Here is a 25,693-nt window from a genome sequence, read left to right as displayed (position 1 = left end):
GGTTTTGCTAGTTTTATGGTATGTACAATTGTATGGGTATCATTTCTGTAATCAAATATTTTATATTTGATATATAGAGGTTTCTGTTACAGCTATTTTCTGAATGCTTTCCAGGGCAACTGGCATGTTACATTTTCATTTCCTGGCCATACAGGAATGCCAGATATGGATAGAGGAATCTTTACTGGGTTTGTCTCTTAAAATTGCCACTAACCTATAGCAGTATTTTCTCACCCTCCTCTTCCTTCCCTTTGGGCAAAATGGTACCTCAAAGGCTTCCAGTTTTATGCAATGCTCTCTAAGTTTTCCTTCCCCCAATTCCACGCTCTCAAAATAGAGAACTACATCTGCCCCTGTTTTCGTCTCTTTTAAACACCAAATTTCTTCCTAAAAAAGTTTTTAGCAAATTTTTTCTTACAGTATGTTTCAAAACTGCAGAAGGAATGATAGAAAACAGTAAAAACTTTACAGCCTATCCCCTTCTCCCCCATTCCACCCCCTATAATCTCTGCAATTAGAAAGCAATTGTATTGCTTTTTGTTTTTCTCAGGCTTTCCAGAATAATTCAACTTTCAGCAAAGAACATACCTGAAAATACATCTGTGTTCTAAACACAGAAATAAAAATGTTCTAATGAAAGTTAAGTTTCACTCTTACCTACAGCATTCCCCACTGTGAAGGTTACTGTTTAAAAAGTCTGTTTATAATGCACCATCTGCTTGGTTTCTTTACACTCGTTTTATTCTTTATTGTGTGCTGTAATTAATGAGGCTTTCTGTATTATTACCATAAGAGCTGATGTTTTTCTTTATAAATGAGAAGCAATAGCTCCCTGATGAAAATTCCAGCTTACTTCAACAAATGAGAGGAATTGCCTTAAGACTGGATGGTTTGCTCAGGTGTCATTGCAGCGTCTGAGCAGAAGTCTCAGCAATCCTGCAGCCCACTTGCCTTCAGACACCGTGAACATGAGGTGATGGATGAGCTGGATGAAGTTGGGATGGCAACCTTGTCTGTAAAGGACAGTTGTCACATGTGACTACTGTACTTTCTAGCAGATAAGAAAAGAAATGAGACAAAATAATTTAACACCAAATCTCGCTGTGAGCTTTTGCTTCATCTGTGCTTGGTGGCTTTGAAATACATCACAAAGATAAGGACATGCTGCTAATGCCTTTTGACTGGAAGGACAATTTCTGTATGCTCTTGTTGCCTCCTTTTCTTTTATTTTTTTTTTGAAGTTGCACACCGTCTTATCTTCGTGTGGAATGATGGAGTATTTTAGATATACAAACAGAACAAGCAGAAATTGCATGACAAACACGCCCTCTGGTTTGGTTCCACACAGACAAGGGAGCAAAAAAGCCACACAACATGAAACATTCCCTGGTTTCCAATTCACAGACAAGCATGATGTCCTAAAAGGAAGGATTTGCCTTTTTGTGGACTTTGGCTTTGTCTCCTTTCTTCAGCTTTCACCTCCAGTAAACACCTTGCACTCTGCAGACCACAGTTGTACATAGGAGACTTCTGTACTTGCCATTTGGTATTAGCTAAAGCCTAAGAGATAATCAGCTAAGGCTGAAATGACCTCTGATAGTTGCCTTTCAAAAACTTAACAGCCTGCCTTCAAAAACACCTTTCTCCATCTGCTCATCAAGGAAAAGGATTTCTGATAGTCTGTACTCACCATTCACCCAGGACTGATTTTCTCATTTGGGGGGGAAGTTTATGGAGCTGATTCTCACTCTCTCAACATCTCTCAGCTTATTAAGTCAGACCTATTCAGTCTGACAGCACAAATGCAACCGGGCACGACCGAGCTACATTAGCAATTCCATGCAATTTGATCTATATGTGCCATATGCAATTAATCTGTACATGCTTGTTAGCAATTTCTGGAATATTAGGCGTACTGAAACTTTCTCCTCATTTTGAATAAGCAGGAGGAAAAAGAAAGGAATTAGAAAGGAAAATATTGCATAATATCACAAAAAAACTAGTAGAAGAAAGATCTTATATAATACTTAGCATATATTTTAATATAAATCTTCTACCAGTAAAGGTCTCCGTTATATTTATACATACCTACCCACACAGACACATATATGTATACATGCTTTAAATGTATAGAAATCTTTGACTTATTACTTCCACTGGCCTAGAAAGAAGACTTCTGCAGGATATACTGGTGACAAGTTTGCAACAGGCACAGTGCCACTGCTGAAGTCTGTGCTACTGATATGATACAGCACGAACCAAACTGCTCCTTCCATCGAGAGGTGAGGGGTAAAATAAAACTCATTGCTATTCTCCAGGAATTCCGGACAGGAGACAAATCCCTTCATTTTCTGTTTATTGACTGGATCTCATATTTATATGCTGTATCACAAGATCATACTTAGCACTAAAGCTCAGTGATTAATTCATAACAATTACTGCCTAACAAAGTCTTCTCATCTTCACAGAAGACTGATGTATTTTGCAAATTCCTCAGTTATTTGTTGTTCTGAAGTAATGAATTAATTGCAATAATTTTCTGCTTTATAGAATGGCAATAGTTGTGTTTTCAGCTGAAACATGGCATGTGTCATACAAGGCATACATTACTGGTTTTCTTTGCTGGCTGGCAATATTATATGCAGTTATTGCAGGAAACACTCACAAACTCTTACATAGATATAAATTCCGTTAGAATTTGGGGGAGCATTCACTGGAAATATTAAAATTATTTTAAATTCTTTCACTTACAAACAACACTTTGTGACTTCAACACTCACATTATGCACTTGTATTATTGTCTGCAGGATGATCAGTGTTAGTAAGTTCAGTTCTTTGTAGAGAACTGAACCATGGGCCATAGACACTGTAATAACCACGTTCCCAGAAACCAGCAGAGATAAGAAAGTTTACTCTCAGCATTTATCCCTTCAAACTCTGTTATCTGTCATGAATCCTACTCTGAATTCCATCAAAGAAGCCCCACGTAGCCTTGAGTAACAAATGGATTCATTTCAGTATAGAGCTCAACGCTCATTAAAAACATTAAAAGTCTAAAGAAGCTAAATCTAAACTGAATAAAAGTAATTTTCTCTGAATACTACACTTAAGGTGTGTAATATCTAAATTTTAAACATAAAATCATCACAGCCATTAAATGAGCTGTCCACGTAGATTTTCTGTTGTTTCCCTGAATTTTTTTTACAGTACACATTTTGAGCCTAAATGACTCTCGGAACAAATCACTTACCTCCTATGGCAGTTGTTGCTAATGAATTGGACTTCACTGGTTTTCTGTTTAAGACAGAATTCTGAAGCACAGACTGGTGGTATAAAACTACCCATTGGGGTAGTATTTTGATTGTAGACTTGCCTGTATGCACTAAAACATTCCCAGCTTTCCTAGAGAAACAAAACCATCGAAACACATTTGTTAAGGACAAACAATACACAGAGCAGAAGCTATACCTGACAGTGCTAAATTTAACAGCTAAGCCTGTAAATGCTACTGTACTAAATCAGATGGATACTAGAACTATCAGTTGCTTGGAGAAATTTTATTCCAATTTCCTTTGTGCTGCAGAATGCAAAAGAGTAATTTTTTAGGCTCTGCTACAGCCAAGCTGATGGCTAAAGCATTCCCATTTTGAGCAGTTTAACAAATGCATATTAATTAAAAATATGGTAATTCCTACATACTTTTGTAGAAGCTATTAAAGAGAAAGGCCACAAGGAAGTTCTTTTTGATTCCTCCAAGCTCTACTAGTAGAAAAAAGCTCTATATTATGATTTCCCAAAGCATGAAAAAACTGCAGAAAATGTTTACACACACATAAGATTTGAAGGTGTGATAATCTGTGTATGTCCATATCCAAGAGTTTATAAAGTTAGTTGTACATATATTTTTTATTACAGATTGTAACAAACCTCATAAGCAAAACATTTTGGAGTTATTCTTCTTACAGGCTAAAAAAAGTTTTATCAAAATGAATTCAGTAAATGATGTGGCTTCTTTTACTGAATAAAATGCATCTATGTAGAAAGCAACCATGAGGCTTTACTCTCCCTACTCATCTGTTCACATAGATATTGTCCCCTGAGGCTACAAACTTTGCTTTTTGCCCATTTTCTCTTTGAATTTCCATAAGATTTGCAAACATCATTCAAACAGCAAACACTAATGCAGGTTATTTACAACCCTCTGTGTAGGGGAGGTGATGCTTGCAAATGTAGTAGAAATTCTGGTTAAGTATTTAGGCTATATGCTCAGAAAACTATTTACAGTCCACCATGGGCATGGCCAGTTCTTATTCAAATGTATTTAATGTTTTCATCAGGGTCCTAAAGGCTCCCTGTGTGTAATTGGAAGGGATCTCCAGAACAGTCACAGCCTGTTTATTCTGTTCCAGAAACTTACATTTTCACTACACTTTGATTTTTTAACAATTGATACATTAGCTGGTAATTGATACATTATCTAGCAAAAGGGAAGCACCCCTTTGCAGTACCATGTGCAGGAAGATTGATGTTTACTGGTAGTTTTATTCCAAAGGGAAGATTACAAAGCAAATCACCACAATCTCATCTGTGTGGTTGCATTTGTAGATATTCTCCTTCTTCTCACAGCTGGGCCCAAAGCTGAGCCCACGTCAAAACACACATCAAATCCAGAAAAAAAATTTACAAACTTTGGCCTTTTTACATAAAGGCACTTTGGGAGAGCTCACTTTTGACATGCACATTCTCTCACTGAGAGACTGGCAAGGTTTGATGATGACAATGCCCACTATTGGATGACATGAGGATAACACAGGAAAAAAAAGTAAAAATTGAATGACTTAATGTCTAAAATACAAAGAGTGAGAAACACTGAAATGCTGTTGGACAAAATGGATGGAGGTGTAAACTAGGAGGGAATAAACAGTTCAGAGAGGCAGTGAGATGATAAACTGTTGAATGGCAAATTGATGCAGGACACCCAGTAACCAGAATATTCTGTACTGTGTGTGATATCAGCACACAGAGTGTCCCATACAGCACAGCGTGTGGAACGTACCAGGTCCCTGCATGCTTTGAGGTACAAGCCCAAGAGTTACTCCTTATAAACAAGTGCCATTCCAAGTTCTCATTAAGGCACTGAGGTCTTTTCAAGGCATCAGTGATGCAGTCTGCCTGCACTTGTGACTGGGGACAGCACAGCTCCATCAGCTCTAACTGCTCTTGTCATCAGCTATGGGGGAAAATCCTCCTCTGTGTTACATACTTGTAAATGTCCAAATATGCTGTCTAGACAACAAAGCAGTGAGCATATGCACCAAATGCCATAGGGACTGTTGTTACTGTGCTTTATGTTCAGGCAGTTCAGTTTTCTCTGGTGGTGCATCCAGGTTTTGTTACAAGATTTTTCACACAGTGCTGCACTTCTTTGTTAGGCTCGGAAAGGTTATGGTTTTCATAAACTTCCATGATCACCAAACCACTTGCTGGTGTCCAACCAATTGTAATGAAAGTGAAACCTGCCAATGCCAAGAGATTTTATTGAAATAGGAAAACACAGCAAGCAATCTACAAAATCCACTGAAATAGTACCCTGTGACCCCAAACTAGGTAGCATCGAAAGTTACTTTTAAATCAATACTTCACTCTGCAGAAAAATCAATTTCCTTCCCTCTGCAATCCATAAAATTCATCAGGAAAAAATTACCCCTTACATATTACAGTCCTTTCACCCTACTGGTTTGCAAATTAATTACAATAGACAATTTCAAGCCCTGTAACAGGTTGGGACAACACGCTATAAGGTATTTTGCAACCTGTGAATTAAAACATGGATTAGATGTGATGTGAACACCTATAGCTTTCCTGATTTGCCCAGCTTCCCTTTGGTAAAGGCAAACACTGCTTTTTTAGCTACAGCCTTCTAGTGTCTCAAGTAGTATCCAGGTTTCATTCCCGGAAAACACTCACCTGTTTGCAGATACTGTGCAGGACACACACACAACCCCACATAACAAAGCTTGTTCTATCAGCATCCAAATAATTTCTCTTAAGGCACCGACATCTTGCCTTTATTCTTCCATATGGGAACTGCAGCCCTGCTGTGAAAGAGTTAAAGAGCTTTACTGCACAGCACACATGGAGATTCCTATCAGTCAGCTTGTGCTCTTGGGTATGGATGTTCCACATTTGGCTGCCTGGGCAAACTCTTCATCATCTTGGAACTTTCTACATAGCTCGTAGAAAGCTGTTAAAAATGTTTTTAAATATAATGGTTTGCTGTTAAATATGTTTTTAAATACAATGTGCAGAACCTTATTGATCTAGTCAAGATTTTGCTCATTTTAATAATGAAAGTTTCGTTTTAGAATATTTGTCTACATAAGCTGACTTGCTCAGTACACACCACAGAGCCTGACTTTCCATTACATCACTGTTTTCCTGCTGTTCTAACCTCCATTCCTTTACCCCCAGTAACTTTTGCTTTTTTTTTCCCCAACTGTTAGATATTTCTTTCCTGAATTTAAATTGTCTGTATCTTTTAGAGACTTCAAAGTCTTTGTGAGGCTATAGTCACATCTTATGAAAGAGGTCCAGCCTCTGAGAGGTTGTTTTCTTCCAGTGTATCCCATAGCTCAGATCTTTACACTTTTTGTATTCAGTCCTATATTGTCTCTGACAGAAGTTCAATAAAATTGTCTTTCTACCCACAATATCAGGGTTCTCAGCATTGCTGGAACTGAATGTTATAGACCTACAGTCTATCTCTGTGACAAACCTGAACTCCCCTGTCTGCCTCATTATATGGTAGGCCACTGGCAAAAGGTAGCAGTGCCTCTCTTGGAAATTGATGTATCACTTCTACTGTTTTCAGCCAATTAATTTATGTCATAATTCATGAAAGTTTCCTTTTTAAACAGTCAGATGGTTAGTTATCTAAAAAGGTGGAGCATTATTTTTGCTATTGCTCCCCTTGGTATTGCCTCTCTTGCTATAAATCTTTTTAAAGTTGTTATTTCACTACTTTTTCTCCTTATTTCTACATGTTATTATTTAAAATCTTCCCTGGTTTAGCCACTTTTCAATTCTTAGCTTGAAGTAAACGTCAAAGTTATCACACATTTTAACAGTGTTAAAATGCAGCACCTTGGCTTCCCACAGCATCAAGCAGAGGATGCAAACACTGTTTTAAGGCTTCACTTGATTCTTTCATTCCAAGCCTCATCCAGGTTCCACTGTGTACAGCAGAGGGACAGGAAATTTGAAAATAAAAAGGCAAACTGATATTTACATACATACTTCAACGATGCAGCAGCACATAGAGCTCATATGTTTACAGTGCAACCAGGACATTTGATCCAACCTAGCCAAGAAACACCCCATCCTGCTTGCCTCCAGGATCTCTTCCATTATATGCCAATAATTTTTTAATGAATGTAAATTTTGTGGCTGTATGCAACGACTGAACTCAGTGACCTGGGAGGTAATTCACAATTCTGATATGCTATTTTTCATTCCTTATTTTCATCCTTCTTTTTAGACTTGAACATTGTTATTTTAATCTCTTGTTACCCTTTCTCCACCCATTTACAATACATTTTTCTTTTTGGTTTTACATTTGAAGACAAGGAGACATGAACAGAGAAAAGGAATGAGGAATAGTGAAGGGCTGAGAGAGCATAATAAACTGAGAAGAATCTGTGCACCAGGACTCGGGCTCTGTAGAAACACCATAAGACTCAGTCTGTGGTCTTGTTTCCTGTTCCTCAGTCACCTACAGTGGGGCTATTTGAGTGAGTTTGTTGCAGTCTTAATACCCTCTTGGGGATGCTGTGTGTGGTGTGTCTTTCACACACAGATTAAATTATTCTCTACAAAATTTATGTGAATACAAAGCTCAGGCTCCATAGTTGACCCAAGAATAATTACAAGGTAATAGGAAAACGATGAAATGCCTTCCAGCCCACTGGTTACAGTTCTCTGAAAAGAGGTTACAACCCATCAAAACCTGACTAGACCAACCACTTTATCAGTGAGCCAGTGTGAAGGCTCACTGTTTATCAGTGTGAGGGCTCATCTGACTCACAGTTACTCTGCTGCAGTCGTAAAACTAGTTGTGTGAATAAGAAAAGATGTATTTGGCCCAAATCTCTTTGAGTCTAAATTAGAAGAGGATCATTTATGAAAACTTAAATGATCCCTGCTGTGCTGCTGCAATAGTGGTTTTATTCCTGATATGTATCAGCATGAGCTCAGATATGTTACTCGGGAAAAATTATTAAGAAAAAAAGCTCCATTCAGCTCACAATGGGTTTGTGTTTGTCCAGTGGGTTTATGGTTAAATGAAAAGTTAAGGATAAACAACCTTCCTGAATGGCTGAAAACACCATCCACATGCTGGGTCAGACATCCACCTTCAGCAAATGCGGGTTTGGGAGGTAATCTGCACAGATAAGAAAACAAATATACAGTGTCATTGTTAGCAAGTACCACTGCAATGAAGAAGAAATGCAAACCCACTTAAAATTATGCTTTACCTGTGATAAGGCAATTTTTTTCATCTTTAAATGTTTTCACTTGAACACTGTTAACTATTTAGCCTTAAGGAAAATTCTTAAGAGGTATAAACCTTACTCGATGCTTTTGTTAAACTTAATTGCAAAAACATTAATGGTTGTTTGCATTAAGTAGACCATTGCTAAAAAGCTTCTACAACCTAGCCTTTTATGCATCCTGGGGAAGAGAGGAGAAAGGCAGAACTCTCAAATGCTGCATATCCATGCAGGGGTACAGGGAGGAATGTTTGGAAGCCTAGAAGGAATGTTCTTTGAAATTGGCCTCCCTCCCTCCCCTTTTTTATTTTGCAGTTCACTTCCCTTCCCTCCTTATTTGTGAGGATAATGTGTTGAGACTGCTCCTCAGCTGTTCCCAAATTCCTGCATTCCAAGTGTGTTCCCTAACTAATTAATGTGTATCTCTTCTCTCTCACACATGTCCTTGTACCCCGTGTTCCAACAATGCTGGTTCCTGCTTGCTCTAATTGCTTCAGAGACCTGTTTTATCTAAATTTTCTGTGGTTTACACATACACAGAAGGAAACTGCATGTGAAGACAATGAATCTCGGTACCTTTTCTCCTTTAAAGGTCAGATATTTTCTACTCTACAGATACAAAAAAATCATGTCTTGGTGACTAACCCACACTGTACATCTGCAGTGTTTTTCCACTAAATCTAAACAATAAAAATATAGTAAAGAAGGTTCTCCACTATTTATATTATGCAGTGAAAGTGCTCCTCATAGCATTAAATGATAGCCTTGCATGCTATTCACACACATTATCTGAAAGCTTATATACCTATTATATATATAAACCTAATGCCGACAGCCATAATAGTCTGCATGAACAGGGAACTCTGTGCTTACTGAACCACAGTCATGAAACTAAAAATGAAATTATAGTTCCTCCATCATAATACCAAAGTCAGTATATAATATTCTGAAAGAACAAGCACACAGTAATACCTAGCTTAATACTGGGTGCCATACATTATTGTTCAATGCTATCAAAAACCTGCACCTTCAGATTCTTTAGTGAAACATATTACATTACTTAAATTGTCATAACAAAGACAAAGGTGTTCAATTTTACATTTTTCTGGCACCTCAGTTTTTATGAAATTGCATATTTTTTTCCTAATAGAAGTATAGTTTATTTGCTGATTAAATTCCAATAAGGGAGTCTTGATTTTTTACAAAATACATTTGGGAACGCAAGTTCTAAGCACTGACAGGTACATTCACCTTTGTTTCCACTCACAACCTGGACTAGAAGACTGGGATTTGACTGTTTTGTTTTTCCAACTATTTCATCATAAACCACTGAATAAATAATGTTCAGCATAACTAATGCCTCCATATAATGCTAACTCTGCATGATTCCATATAAGTGAATTTAATATGAACTGTGGTAAAATTGCAAGTATATCTCATCCACTGCTCAATTTTAGCAATTTAGTTTTTACAAACCATGATTGTTAATGGACAATTTGAGTGAGCTATTTAAAGTTAACTCTCCAGTACTTACAGGTAGATTATCCAAAGTGTGCATTAACCATAACCAGACACAGAAATGGTCAGTGGGGTCACACAGAGGCTGTATCTGCAAAAATCAGGCCATTTGACTCTTGAGTTTGCTTCAGATTGTAGACAGGACACACTTGTGCCCACACCAGCCCCTAAGTCATTCCTGATGGATGGAGCAATTTTCACAAATTTGGCTTCTGGGACTCACTTTCATGAAACCTCTGCTTGGACTGGAAACTCCTGTGTTAGTGATGAGTCATGAGCTACCAGAGCTCTGGTCTTAGGCACCGTCCCCCATGTAGGCTTGAATTCAGTGCCTCAGGTTTGGCATTAACTAACAGGCTTTCACAGAATCACAGAATCATTAAGGTTGGAAAAACCTCTGAGGTCATTGAGTCCAACCTTTGATAGACCATGGCACTCAGTGCCATGTCCAGTCTTTCCTTAAAACACCTTCAGGGATGGTGACTCCACCACCTCCCTGGCAGCCCATTCCAATGCTTGACAACCCCTTCTGCTAAGAAAGTTCAGTGCGATTGATTTGTTGATTTAGGATGTGTCCATTTCATATAAACACAGACAGAGAGAGGATGTTTACATGTGTGTGTGTATACATACACAGTTATGTTTGCATACATAGATTTATCTGTATATACGTACTGACTGACGCATTTTGCCAGTGGATGAAGAACAGAGGCATTTTGTGGATTCAAAGTGCTTATGAAGCGTCCCAGTAGGCTTTATTAGGGTTTATTAGCTTGGGTTGATTTCGTATTTCCTAGTAAAAAACAAAAGACCTTTTAGTCATGAAAAAAGAAGTCAGAAGGTGGCCTCCAGCAGTTCAAGGCTGTCACCTCACATTTCCCGGCCCCTCCAGACATCGCTGCCCTCACTGTTCCCAGCCACTGCCTTCCCCACAAAGCCCTTTCCTGCTCTGATCACACACTGGCCCTTGGTCCTGCATGTTCGGCATGGTCACCCCAAACCGTCACAGGATCCCAGAATCCCAGAATGAGTCAGGCTGGAAGGGAACATAGTGGGTCACCTTGTCCCAGCGCACACGGCACAGGATTGTGTCCAGACAGCTCTGGAATATCCCCGGTGCGGGAGGCTCCACACCCTCTCTGGTCTCTGTTCCAGTGTTCGGTCACTGCACAGGGAAGTTCTTATGTTCAGGTGGAACTTCTGTGCATCAGTTTCTGCCTGTTGCCTCTTGTCCTATTTCCCCTCACCACCGAGCAGAGCCTGGTCCATCCTTTGACACCCTCCCTTCAGGTACTCGTATACATCGGTGAGGTCCCTTCTCAGTCGTCTCTTCTCGAGGCTGAACAGGCCCAGTTCCATCAGCCTTTCCAAAGAGAGATAACACACCTTCCCTCACACCAGCACCCCACGGTGCCACCCGCGCCCACTCAGCCCCCGCAGCCCCTCACAGCCCACCCCGCGGCCCCTCACACCGGCCCGGCCCCGCCGCTCCCTCTCCGCCCTCCGCCGGGGCTTCCGCCCGGGGCGCGGGGCAGGGCGGGGACAGCGATAAGATGGCGGCTCCGCTGGCCGGGCAGGCGGGGGCTGTGCTGCGGGACCTGGCTCTGCGATCCGCCCGCCTGCGGGGCGGCTTCCCGGTGAGTGAGACCGGCCCCGGCCGCCGCAGCCTCCGCTCCGCAGCCGCTCCGCTCCCCGTGCCCGCACCGCCCGCCCCCCGCGGCCGGCGGGGATCCCGCTCGCAGCCTCCGCCCTCCGCGCCCGTGTCTGGCAGCGGGGAGGACCTCTCGCCTCCCGCCGTGGCGGAGCTGGGGCTGCTGGTGCCCGGGCTGGATGGAGGACGAGTCCAACCTCCGGCGCTGCGCGGGGTCGGGGCGAGGCTGCGGCGGAGGCGCCGGGTCAGGGCTGGGCAGCTCAAAGCGTGACCTGCAGCGCCAGTTCTGAGCGCCTCCTGCCCTGCAGCTCACACTGCTCTCGGTTATTTCCTTAGCACAGCCAGGTGTGCGCGAAGTAACGCCGTTTATCTCGACACGTTTCGGGTTGGCTTTGGCTCTGTGCGGGTGGCTGGAGTCAGGCTGGGGGGAGTGATGCCCACCGGGAAAGTCGGTCACAGCTCAGGATTCCCGATGGCCTTGGACCTCAGCAGTGTGGTGGGAAAGAGTGAATGGGCCTCCTGGAAGGGCTTGTGCTCAGGAGCTCTCTTGAGGTGTAGCAGGAGTTCATTATTCACCTCGAGAGCAGCCATGCTGGGGTGAAATGAGATACGCACGTTTTAGGCGGCTCTGGTGCCTTTGGCAACCAACTCCTTTAGTTCGTATTTTTATCATCATCAGCAGCTGCATGGGAACTACTTTGGCCCACGTTTCTCAGCATAAGTATTTAACCCAAGACAAAAACCTCTGGAGGGAACAAACCGTGTGACTGGTTGTGCTGCGCAGGTGCCACCACTGGGAATGCTCGTGGCTGCAGGTGCACGGCGTGGGATGGCTGCTGGATAAAGTAGGATGTTGGTGCTGAACTTAATTTGTGCGGTACGACTGCTCCTGTGTGGTTTATCTTTTGACCTGGAGGAAGTTAGCTCGCTTGATTTTAAATCTGGAATCTTCTGTGCCCAACTTTCCTATTTTAATGCTGGGTATATTGTTCAGCAATTCAGTGCGATTGATTTGTTGATTTAGGATGTGTCCATTTCCTATAAACACAGACAGGGAGAGGATGTTTATGTGTGTGTGTATACATACACAGTTATGTCTGCATACATAGATTTATGTGTATATATATACACATATGTAAATCTATTAATATGAATGAGCAGTGTTGTCACTCCCAACAATGTTTGGTGCATATGCACTGTATGGTTGAAGGTGCATTCCTGCCATCATGACTTACATGAGTCTGATCCTACAATAAGGAACTTGGAAGTAACATCCCTGTTCTTGTAGGACTTTGATATAGAGGGCCTGGAAACACCAGTGTGAAGCATTGCCTGGACAAAGTCATCTCAGAGGGTGTTCTGGTTGAGCTCTGTCTTTCTCTGGCGCTGAAGTAGGGATTTGAGGTACAGGTAGAAATTAGGAGTTAATGCTCTATTCTATCGTCTCTCAAAGCATGGAGTAACCCCATAAATTACCCGCTGAAATCACTGGGTATCAGCTCAGATTCTCAAGAGTATTTTTAGGATATCAAGGTGGCCAACTTTAAAAAAAAAAATCTTTATTTGTGCATTATTTTTGAACTAGGGATGTTGAACTTGTATTATAAATCACATTTTATTATTCTGTTTCTGAGCTCTGACAGATACTGAGAACATCTCCCAAGATCTGTGCTTTCCAAGTAGGCTATTTTCAAGAGCCACATCAATACTGTTTAAGAACAAATCAAGTTCTTAATTTCAAAGTAAACCACTTTGCTGTAGAAACATCTTAAGTTTTGCAGTGTTACCTAATAGAACTCCCATCTAAACAATCTCCTAATCTTCCCCTGCCTTAGACTTTAAGCTACAAACAAGTTGATCAGCCAGAGTCTGCATTTCTGCGCTACAAAGTAGGATAAAGGATCTGAGGGTAAGATCCTTTGAAACAGTTTTTTTCATTTGTATCATTCCCTCCTTGGCTCGGACCATAAGTTACACTGTTACTTTATTTATTTCCCATAAACCATCAAAACCTGTCCTCAAAGCCCATCACATTGTTCTTTTCAGAGATAAGGGTCTTCTATAAGACTGGTATTTCTTAATTACATCCTCTGTGAACTTTGTTGTTTTGGTAACGGTGTGTGAGAAGTTACTTGGTGAGATTTAAAGTCCTGCCTCATGATTTAGGATTGGAGTGGTGCTTGTACACTTTGTATCTGTTGCAAAATTTCCTGTTGTTTCAAAACTGTTGATGTTCACAGTTGTGTTGGATCAAGTTTTTTGAGAAATTTCGTTGTATGCTGTCTTTATAATCTGCCCCCACACGTTTTCCTGTGTAACTTCATTTTAGAGGTGGAATAAATGGTACTTGATCCTATGGCATGAAAATATTTTATCAACCTTCTGCTTTCCCTTTGGCTCTTTACCTTTTTAAGCTGTTAAACATTTTTTTTTCTCTTTTTGCTTTTCGTATTCTTGATAGATTCAGTTCTTTGTGCTTCTGGAGTTTAAATCTGACCAAGTGTTCTAAGAAGATAAAAGATAGATTTCAGTTGTCTGCAGAGCATGTGGACAAGCGTATTTAGACCTGCTCTTGCTGGAGCAATATTTGTAAAGAGCTGTGACAAACGCTCCAGGGACCACTCCGCTGCAGAATTCAATCTTGTTGGCTGGCAACAAATAGGCTCCACTGAAGGCTGTTTATTTGAATGGGAGTTGGATTGGGCCCTTTGGGAGAATGCTGTGTTTTCAAAATAGCTTCAGATGCAGTGGAATTCGGCGATGAATATAAATGAGGAACAATTAAATCAGAATAATAAAAAAAAATGCTCAAGGTAACTCTCCGCTATTCTAATAGAGTGAGCAGGTTGACTGGTGTGTTATGGACCCTGTCCCAGCCTTCAAAACAAGCCTCAGTCCTGCCAGAACACGTCCAAATTCCGTGTATGTTGAAAATATTTTAAAAAAAAAGCAAGGGCAGGAAGATGGAATTAAACAATATTCCTGTTGTAAAGTCTGCTGAATGCAGATAGGTACTAGAAATAGGGAACTGTGCAAGGTTGCTCCCTGCAGATGCCTTCAGTTCCTAGTTTTGGATGCCTATAAAGCCTCATTAACATTAAACAGAGAAAGTTATGTCTTTGTTAAGAATTTATCAGCTGTGGTAGCTGACTTTCCATGCAACACAAAACATTACTGAAAACTTTTCAATTCATGACTTCAGGAGCTACTTCAATGACGGATTCTTATTTTTTTCTTAGTTTTGTGTGAAGTTCTTGAAAATTTCTTGAAGGTTTGGACTGTTTCCCTGTTTGGCTTTTCCTGGTTGGCAGGTTTGCTATAATTTTCAAGGTTTTACGTTTAGAGGCAGGAAATACATGAGCCTACAGACTTTCACAAACAGCTTTTTCTGTAAGCACCTCAACCAAATGACAGGAAAGCCCTCTTCAAACTCTATAGACAAAACTGAAATGCCAAAGTGGAGCAGATGTTTGGCCCACTCCTCCCCGGCAGTTCCATTAAACACATGGTTATTGAATCCTATTTTGAGATGAAAGAAGGAAATGAAAACATAAATACAACCTCAGACTGTGATTTTTTTGAAATTCATGTTTTGTTAATTTTTCAGTGAGTTTTATGCTGGTGGAACTTCTACCTTAGGAGCAGTTCTGGCTCTGGCACAGATATTCACAGCTTTGTCTTGAAGTAGAAAAGCTGCAATTTGCTGCGTGGATTTACCTTCCTTTGTACCTCGTGGGGGTACAATCAGGGGATAGGGCTAATTAGATGAGAAGAGACAGCCTTCATGAATATGACATTAGATTGAGAATTAGCTGGGACACCTGTGGTCTTAAACCTGGCTATGGATGAGTAAACCCTTCCTCCAGACCCTCCATCTGAAATTCCAAACACTTTACCCAAAGACTCCATACCTTGCTTGGGTATATTTAGGATTGGTTAGAGTTTTTGATATAAAAGCAAATGTTTTTGATTTTTTTTTTTTATTGATCTACCTCCTGAGGAACTAGATGAAGTGTCAGTAGACAAACTGTGTTTTCTTTACAGGTATCTGAGTGACTGTTTCCTCCTGTTTTTCTCTGAAATAGTGTCAGTGTATGTAGCAACTTTTATTTTTTTTATCCTTTTTTTGAAAAAAAAAAGAAAAAGGCTTTTCATTTGGTCTTTCTGACTGTTTACTGCCGACAGGGATGCTATGAAGAATGTGTGAAGATACTGAGATTCTTCTGAGGATACAGAAAAGTGAGATGAGGGTTTAGAAACACTTGGGGTTTATTTGTTTCTTAGAAGTAGATCATTTCTCTGCTGTATTATCTTCTCTCTTGTTTGGAAGGTTCATTTTCAGCAAAAATTGGAAATGTACTCATTTAATGCTTGGAGATGAGATTCTCCTCCTCCCTGTTTTGGGGGCTCACTCCCAGGTACAGTTCCAGGATGATTTTTAGTGATAGATTTTTATTGTTGCTGTTGACAACACCTGTAGTGAGTAGCTCTGCTCATTATTGCCTTGGCCAGTCCAATTTTTCTGTGCATGTTTGAGACTATCATCTGCAGCTTTGAGCATATACCCTAAGGATTTTCTCCAGAAAATGTCCTCCTTTAGTACTCTCTGCTGAGAAAAACAGTTTCTAGCCATCTGTGACTCAGCTTATACTCACCTCTTCCACAGCATTTTAATAAAACACAGGACAGAAATCATGATACCTGTGCAACTGCTTATGACAGTAACTTTGGAACTAGTAATTAAAGATTGATCCATAATTAATACCTGGCAATTGATCTTATTTTAACTAGATAACACAGCAGGAGTGGGCATGAAATGAAGAGAAGTTAAGATGGACTATTGTGAAAAATTCCTTAATAGTGGAGCTGTGCTATGCTCTCGAAGTCTCTGTTGCATGATTGATACTTAAAACACGTTCTGAACTGAGCTGAAGCCCTCCTTTAATATGGTAATGAAAATGAAAACCCAAGACTGGTGTTTTATTTTGTTTGTGATGTTATGCTGATGGTGATGTTCTTGTATAATTAGTGGCTAAATGTTAATTGTGAAGAAACTGAAATACTTACTATTTTTCCACTTGTTGGATCATTTTTTCAAATCTTCAGTTAACGTTTTATACTGATGGCACAAAATATGTTCAGTTAATGCAAGTTCTTGAGTTTCACTTGGTTTGGTTTGTTTGCTTGTTTAAAAAGTGCTTGTTTGTTGAACAGATTTACTCATGAGCTTTTTTCTTCCTGTCACCTATCTGGTCTCTTTCTGTTTGCTCACAGGTTTTCCTAAACTACAAGAACATATCCCAAAATTGAATTACATTTTATTTGATTTCTGTGCTGAGCTGAGAGTGTATAAACTTTGAATCCAAAATCATAAAGCTCTAGGCACTCACAACCCCATTGGGCATGAATGTGAGTTGGGGTTTTTCACTCAAAGACTGTTTTATTTAAGACAAGTGCTTTTTCAGTGTCTTGTAAGTGATTCATTATCATTCATTTGGGTTTATTTACCTTGCACACCAGTAGTACTTGGTGACAGACCAATTTTGATCTGCCCTGTTTGTCTTTAATTTGTGCATCACAGAATCACAGACTGGTTTGGGTTGGAAGGGACTGTAAAGACCATCCAGTTCCAACCTCCTGCCATTGGCAGGGACACCTTCCATTGGACCAGGTTGCTCCAAATGCCATCCAGGGTGGCCTTGGACACTTCCAGGGATGGGGCAGCCACAGCTTGTCTGGGCAACCTGTGCCAGGGCCTCACCACCCTCACAAGCAAGAATTTCTTCCCCTGTGGTTTCTGTGGCTTAGACAGTGAAAGCATCTGAAAAGCTGGAGGCAACGGGTGAGGGTGGCCTGTGACTGTCACTCTGGTCCCCTTTGATACCAGCAGCATTCCCAGGAAGGAGGTGGCCTGAGAGCTCCTCTGCTTTCCCTTTGTTCTGTACCTTTATTTTGAAGCCTCAAGAAAACATTACAGATTTTGTGGTATTGTAAACACCTGATGACTTAGTATTCCCTTTTCCCCTCAGTCTTTCTGTGTGATGTGTTGGTTTCCATTATTATTTTACCACAAGATTAAATTTCTGAGAATCAGCCTGCATCAGACATATTAAAAGAGCAGCACAAGGGTCACATCATCTGCCTGAGTTAAAAGAGACTGTTCTTCAGCTGTGGAAATTACTACTTCCATCACACTCTGAGCAACATGGCTTTGAGGAAAAAGTTCCTTTCCTCAGAGCATGCTGCCTGCAGCCAGTTGAGGAGATGGAAAGCAGCATTTTGGTCCACACTCCAGCCCCAAGGAATGTTTTGAAAAGCATTTTGGTTTGCTGCACAGGGCTTTATGGATTGGCCCCAGAGAGCAGAGTAGTTTAAATTTGCCACTATCGTTTGTATTACTGTGTAATAAATGATTTGGATTTTAGGTTTCTGCTTTTCGTAATACAAAAAGGTATAGATTTGTGTTGTTTACAAGTGAAGGCCCAAAGGTTGAAAGCATGTCCTTATCATTTGAATTAGTTTGCACAAGAGACATTACAAACGTTTCCACTTTGCAATGTGCTCTCTGTATACACAAGAGTGAAGGTGTACAAAATGCCTGGGCATTTAATCTTTGCCTTAAGAAAGGTGCAGCAGGCAAAATAATGAGCTTGGCTATTCAATGGGTAGCAATCTAGTTTGGAACAAAAGAGTTATCTTTTTTTTTTTTTAATGATTTAATTATAAATGGAAGTGTTTTATTTGTCTGAAAAGAGAGAATCAGTAGCAGCAACTTTAAACATGCATTTGTACAGTGTGTTTATAAAGATTCTGGAGCAATAAGGAAGCTCTTGAGGACAATAACTGGGAAAGATGGAAAACAGCAAGGTATTACAGGAGTGGATAGACTTTGAGGAATGTAAGCCATGCAAAATAATCTGTTTGTGTAAGGAGGAGATAGAATCACTCACACTGTAGTTCACCTTTGATGTCTTAACTCTTGTCCACCTCAATTCTTTTTGAGATGTAAAAGTTTTGTAAGAATTGTCAGGAGGAATGGAAAATAAAGCGAGATTTTTGATCATACTTGGTAGGTTTGTCTGCTTGTCCAAGACTTTTGACTGAAAAATATGAAGCTGCAAATTAAAAACCAGACACAAATTACTAATGAAACACTTCATCATTCTTTTGATATCTTCCTCTGAGGGATATGTGGACAAAAGAACAGTTTAATTTGACATCTGCTAATTTCGTGCCAACCAAGAAAGCAGTTACTGCCTTGTGCAAAAAAAAAGGAAAAAAAAGGTTGTTCATACACAATATTGGTATAAAAATGTCAGGGAGTTTCCACTTATGGGAAGAGTTATATGTGCAAATATGGATAACAATGATTATTATAGTTAAAAAATACATCTACTTATGATAATTAAAGAGCAAAGGGCTATTAAAGGCAACCATATCCCTTTTGTTGTCGTCATAGTAGTTGTTTAAGGTCTGAAAATGGCATCAGAAGTGTATTTTCCCTTAACTTTTCTAGCTTCTTCAATTCTGTCACTGCAAACACATTGGAAACAGTGAATCTATTTAATTGAATTCTTTCATGCAGAGTTTCATTTGTTTTTCGGTTAAATGGCTCAGATTTAAAATAGTCTAAAGTAACGCCATAAATTTTGGAGGTAAAGGAACAGATATTTAGAGCTTGCTTTAAGCATGGTGTGAAATGATTAAACACGGTTCCAGAGCAGCTGGAATGCTGGAGTTCCATCTAGGGAGGGTTGATCACACATCTGAGAACGTGTGGGTCAGGATTAGTGGGCAGACCATCGTTATTGACGGTGTTGTTGTACATGTTCTGCAGCTCCACCAGCGAGAGTCAGATGAAGCCTCAGACACCTGGAGGCAGCCTCGTGTTTGCAGGCCCTGCTCCTCACAGAGGACTTGGTTCCCTGCAATATCTGCTGGAGTGACAGCCCAGGAGGGCACCAGTAAATCAAGAGATGCAGGAGGTTTCTGGAGGGCTTTGATAACAACGTCCCGATGCAGATGAATGAGGAGCCAACAACAGAAGACACTCCTGGACCTCATGTGTGCAAACAAGGGGGAACTGCTCAGGGACCTGGTGGCTCTCTCCGATGGGATGTCTGCCTTGGAAGCTGGGGAAGAGCAGTGGATGTTATTTCCATGGATACAGCATGGGCTTTAGTGAGGCACGAGAAACAAGGCTGGGCATAGTCCCGATTTCCTTAATCAGCAAAGTAATGTTATCCTTTGGGCTTGGAAGTTCTATTCCATGGGACTAAACTTTTCCTTGCTCTCCCTTCATATAGTCAGGCTATATGTTTTAGTGAGTTTATCATGCTATTCAGAACTATGCACACTGACTGTTTTGGTTTTTTTTTAAGGCTGCATTTAATTTAATTGTGATCTATGTGATGCCTATATACATTTTAGGAGCTGTTTAGATCTTTTTACATCAAGGCATCAACCAAGTGTAGAAACCTCTGGTGCATAACCTGTGTGTGTGGGATGTTTTCTATGTCTTCTCAGGGAATATTCTGTGTAGTGCTGCTTGGGAGGTTATTTTGGTCAGTTCCAAAATCTTGTAGCTGCCCCACAATCTATCCAAGGTGATAAAAACATGGCAGAGGTGTCAGTCTGTCAGATGGGGAAGGTCAGTCTTTGATAATGAGATGGTGCTTCTTGTAGTGTCCTAAACTTGTTTTGAGATTTCCAAGTGACAGCATGGTGAATTTCCAGTGTCAATAATGGAGAAATATTAATAAAGAAATTACTTGCAAAGGAAGGAAGAATGTTCTTAATGTTTGGCTTCCTATTAAAGGCTGACTTTCATCGATTGTTCTGGGTAGTTTCTGGTTTCCCCCCAGCTCTCCCCAAGCAGCTGAAGGCTCTCTGTCTCTTCTATCTTTATGTAGAGTTTGCTTCACGTCAGTCTAAGGTAAATGGTCTAATTAAAACTAAGACTTGTTAATGATAAAAGGTATGAAGCATTCAGATTGAAACAAAAAATGGGTACCAGTCTTTTTTTTTTGCTGCCTCCAGGATAGAAACTGTTACACTCCATTCTGCGCTGGTTTAATAAACCAGCTGTGACTTAGATGTGCAGTGAAACTGTTTCTGTAGATACCTTTCTATATTTCTTTATTTTACTGCCCTGGGCATTTGCATTTTTGTTGCTTGGGAGTGTTATACTGCTTACTGCTCAAAAGTCATAATCTGTAATGACATAGTTGGCAGCATGGAAATTATCATGATTTGACTTCAAGTATTAAAGAGCTGGAACAGGAAAAACTGTGGTTATGTTTTACATTTGCTTCTCTGTGATGAAAAATGGAGCTCAAACTGTCGAAATTGGCATTTTAACGGTGTTTTTCTTAAAATACCAGTGACTTCTAACACTTGAAAAAGTATTCTTCCAGGGTATGGTAGGCGTGAAATGCTTCTTTGATAGATATGATTACTTGAGATACGAATTAAGAAACATTTCTGTTCAACCCATTGACAATGCTTTGAGTTTTCTAATGATTCAGGAAGCCTAATTAGGATGCAGGACACAAAAAATTGATAGTGGGTACTTTGTCTCGTGTTTGGTGGTAAAAGAGTTTTAGAATTATTTTTTCCTGGTTACATTTACTATTTTGAGCATTTCTTCATAGTTGGATAAAAGTATAGTTTTAATCTTGTAAAAAATTAGGAAATTAAACACCTTTCTAAGATGAGAACAAAATATATTGAATTTCCCCTGAAGGTATTTAAAATAAAAGAATATTTCTGATTTATGTGGAGAAGATGGCTCATTTCACTTTTTGAATGTGTGGTGCATATCACCAACACTCTTCTTTCACTGGCCAAGGTAGGGAATGTATTTTATGGTATTCTCTGCTACTAATTATGCAGGTGTGTACGATACTGAGTTTATTTTCATCAGATACTTCAAAGCCTTACTTTTTAGGTCAGGAAAGTATGCTTTTCTTAAAGCTTTGAAGTTGAAAAAAGCAAAATGAACGTAATTTGACTAAAATTAATTACTAATGCAAACCAGAGCTTCTGATGGTGAGCACATTGACAAAAGCAGAAATTGAATCCGTGAGTTCATGTTCTTCTTCCTTTGCCCAAGAAAAGGCTCTGAAAATCGATTCCAGAGGTGTAAAGCTTCTGTAGGGATGCTTGCTCCTTGGGCACATGTGCATGTGCAATAAGTCATTTTCATACTGTTTTATTCTGCTGAATTTTAGTTTGAAAATGCAAGGAAAAACTGCAGACAATTTGTGAAGTGATAAGGGAGGGTATCTGTTTGCCCCTTTGAGTGGACTGACAGCTTGGTGTTTGGACAGGCAGCTTTGTTTTGTGACATCCTGTTTGTGGTGTGACCTCAGGCATGTTGTTCAAACCAGACAGTTTTTGTGTAATCCTGTAGATTAAGGAATCTGCCATGTTTCACCTGGGTTTTCCAAAGTTGCCAGTGATTCACTGCTGAGGTGAAGGTTGGTGGGGTGAGAGTGTGCTCTGCTCTGCTCAGGAAGCCTTTACACACTGACCAGGAAGCATCCGAGAACTTCGTGCCAGAAGTGTGCTGTCAGTTAATTTGCAGACATTTTATTTTGCTGTTTGCATTTAAATAGAGGCCTAAATACTCCCATGGGTGGGGAGCAGGATGTGGGTTGTCAGGGTGATGTCCTGCTGAATTTGGAGGTCAATCTGTAGCAACCTGACTGGAACAACTGCTCAACAATAGGCTGGCAAGGTGTGAGAAATGGAGGAGTGAGGTCAGGGTCTTACTGTTCAAGAGGACATTCCTTCCACCATCTCCTCTTTCACTTTTGAGGACTGTAGTCCTCACAAAAGCATATCTTCCTACAGACACCAGACAGATCATCCAGGTGGTAGCTGCTAGGATCTGCCTTGTAGCACACAAGGATGTGGGCTCAGATTCTGGTTTTGTGAGATAAGGAGAATAAGGATGACAGAAGGAGCTCAAGTCTGACCCTGTGCATGTTCCTGGTAGTTTACAATGGAGCTTAGTGGGTAGGAGAGTGTATTTACAGAATAGCTGTCAAAATCCCTGAGTGTAAGCAAGCTGTAAATAAGTCTATAGAGTATAATCATTACTGGAGACTTTAAATCTGCAATGAGTGAAGGACTTGCTTCAAGTTCATTCTTGTCTCTGCTTCCTTGCATGAGAAGTAAACAGAAGGATAAATCAGAATGCTGAGTTTATAAATGAGATTTAAAGGCACATTGGAACAGAATTGTGTAGTTTCATTTGTGCTTTCTCGAGCTAATGACCCAACTGAGTTCTGCAGTTTAGGAACATCCCATCCCATCACACTACATCATTTCCAGGGGAGTGCAGAGGTTAAGCCTGGGATCAATCAGTTTGCAATCAGACTGATTATAAAAGGACAAGGAGGAGTAGAAGATAGAATCAAAAGAACTTAGGACAAACATTTGGGAACCCTTGAAGTAAAAGGGTTTCTTGCAGTAGACAGGTAGCAGGAACATTCAGGAGAACTGTTAAGGGAGTCATTACATTTTGTTAAGGTTGCAGGCAGGATTTTCAGTCCCACTTCCTCCCTGAGTACATTTACTATCCTTACTGTTTTATCTGCAATACTGTGAAATATCCAAGACATAACTGAGATGTTTGTAAAACTTTGTGGTTTTCGTGTGCATATGGCTGTGGTTCAGCTTAAGGGGAAAGGTTCCTGAATAGATACTCTTCTATTTTTTTCTTTTAATCCAATCTATGTGGCTTTGTAAATCTAAATTTCAGAATTGTGAATGAGATTGGTGCTGTCTTCTGAAATCCTCTTCTGTTTCTGTGAAATTTGTTAAAGCACAGAAAAATGGTGCTGTTTCCTGTTGGAGCCACTGTGGAAAGATTTAGAAGGTGGGCTTTAATGAAAGAGATAAATAAAGCAAAGGAAACCTTGACAGCACCCAGCTGCCTCAGAACTGATGGACACACTCCTGATGTTCCCCTTTCCCAGCCAAGGGATCCCACCACTGAGAGGAAAAAAACCCTTTGAATCAAAAATAAAGAGGGATGTTGAACTACCATTATATGTTTCCTAATATATATTGATTAATATGTCATTGCAGTTTAATGTATTTTTTTAGTGGAAGGGAATGTTGTTTTAAAGGTGGAAGAGATAAATCCTCACGAGTATTTCACATTAATTTTGAGGTAGTGGGGAGTGAGTGAAATGCTCAATCCCCCCAGTCATGATGGCATTTGAATTTTCGTCTTAAAAAGCTTGAATAGAGACACATATTTTTAGATTCAGTTACCTAGGAAAGTTGACAGTTCAGCTTGTGAGTGAGTTTTGGGAAGGTTCACCCACTTCAGTGAGGAAATCGGGGGAGAGTGAGGGAGTTTGATTCATGACTTGACTTTGGGGTCAAATGTAGTAGGCTTATTTCTTTAGTTAAATCATTCACTCTCCCAGGTTAATTTTAACATTCTGGGTAGGCTGTTCAGGTTGAGGCTGAAACTGTTCTTTTTATAATTGGTTTCTGCAGGATCTTGTTACTTTGAACTGTCCTGTATTACACATAAATGTCAGACCTTCCTACTCTGCCTAAAAATGCACCCTGCTGCAGTCTCTTGTGTCTGACTTTGTATTTTCTTCTTAAAAAGCAGAAATGTGGCTTATATAGCCATATCATTTAGAGAGTATTTTATAGGTGTTTATTTGATACAAATTTCCATTCATTTCTATGATATTATTGAAATAAAACTCCTTTGGCAAGACCTGAAATTTGAAGGAAAACTTAATATTGTTTCTCATTTAAATTGTGTATGAATAAATGATTACAAATTGACAGATATTGCTTATAGTGATTCCTTTCTTGAGTGAAAAACCAATTTCTCTTTCCTTCTTAATTTAGGAACTTAAAATTATTAAGAGATAAAAAGAGAAACTAGATGCAGCCCCAACACAAACAAAGAGAAATTGCGAGTTGAAAGTTTAATAGTTGCTTTTGGTTTCAGGGCCATTTTGCGGGGCACTAAATCTGCAGATGAACCAGCTTTTACTGCCCTATTCCTGTGGATAGGTTAGAATTTATTAGTACCAATGACAGGATGGTGCAGTGGGTGGGTGGCTGGAAAATGCAATGGACTGTGTTCTCCAGTGTCCTAATCTGAGTCCTTCAGCCTCTGCCCCAGTGGGCTGGGCAGAGCTGGCACCATTTCTCTCCCTGGTGGAGCTGAGCTGTGTTAACACCTCTGCAGGGTTTGAAGAGCTCTGGCATTGCACACCAGGTGGGTTCAGTCCCTCACCTCTGTTAGGAGGGTCCAAGGCCCTTGGGGGTGAGTTCCCAGGTCAAGTTTGCTGCTGCAGCAAATCCAGAGGATTTGCTCCCTATCAGGCTTTTATTATTCCTTTAAATAGCGTACAATATTTTCTGGGTTAATTTGTTTTGGAATTATTCAGCCATACTTTGTAATGCCTTATGGAACTCATCAATACTGCCTGTGTATCTGTCTAATGACAGTTCAGTAAATTAGCATAATCATTAAACAAACAAATTATCGTTCTGCTAGTAATTGGTGACTGCCTTTCTCAACAGATGAGTGATGTCAACTGGCATCTATTACTTTGGTGTGCTTTGTTATCTTCAGGTAGGTAATCTGTGGTTTATATCCTTGCTTTATTATGTTGCATTAGAATAATCACTGCTGCCTGGTGATGGAAGAAAAGTAGTTTCTCTTAAATAAAATGGATGAGATGACTAAATATACCTTCTTTAGCATTTCAGTTAAAATAGCTTCCTTCTCTAAAATTGACATGTCACTAGTTTAGAAAAACTCTTCCCTTTATTTCTTTGATGTTTGTCACCATCTTTATGTTTCCTGCTGTGATGCATTGTGATTCCTGCCGTCCCATCTCTGCTTTGCAGTGGCTCCTGTGAAAAAGAACCGTGCAATGTGACAAGAGGGATTGGCTTTTCCTTCGACTGTGGGAAAGTATTC

General features: G+C 40.1%; 1 protein-coding gene and 1 long non-coding RNA gene across 3 annotated transcripts in view; one reads left to right on the top strand and one right to left on the bottom strand.

The window, feature by feature from the left end:
* Positions 1-3,326: 3,326 nt before the first annotated feature.
* Positions 3,327-11,233, bottom strand: LOC108509633. The gene is made up of 5 exons (XR_001878663.1): positions 11,128-11,233; positions 10,743-10,860; positions 8,363-8,440; positions 5,968-6,098; positions 3,327-3,402 (listed from the first exon to the last, which is right to left on the bottom strand). It is a non-coding gene; the product is annotated as an uncharacterized LOC108509633 (long non-coding RNA).
* Positions 11,234-11,603: 370 nt separating this feature from the next.
* The window catches only part of SUCLG2 (succinate-CoA ligase GDP-forming beta subunit), a 119,468-nt gene continuing 105,378 nt past the window's right edge, over positions 11,604-25,693 (top strand). Inside the window, exon 1 of one of the 2 annotated variants that reach the window (XM_017839167.1) lies at positions 11,604-11,704. In XM_017839167.1, coding sequence (XP_017694656.1) covers positions 11,621-11,704 — 84 coding nt within the window. In that variant the 5' untranslated portion in view covers positions 11,604-11,620. The remainder of the gene's footprint in view (positions 11,705-25,693) is intronic. The other variant, XM_017839168.1, reaches the window with a different exon arrangement.

The sequence above is a fragment of the Lepidothrix coronata genome, unplaced genomic scaffold, assembly GCF_001604755.1.
Source record: "Lepidothrix coronata isolate B3197 unplaced genomic scaffold, Lepidothrix_coronata-1.0 Scaffold381, whole genome shotgun sequence".
NCBI classification, from domain to species: domain Eukaryota; kingdom Metazoa; phylum Chordata; class Aves; order Passeriformes; family Pipridae; genus Lepidothrix; species Lepidothrix coronata.
This window is presented reverse-complemented; position numbering and strand designations above follow the sequence as displayed.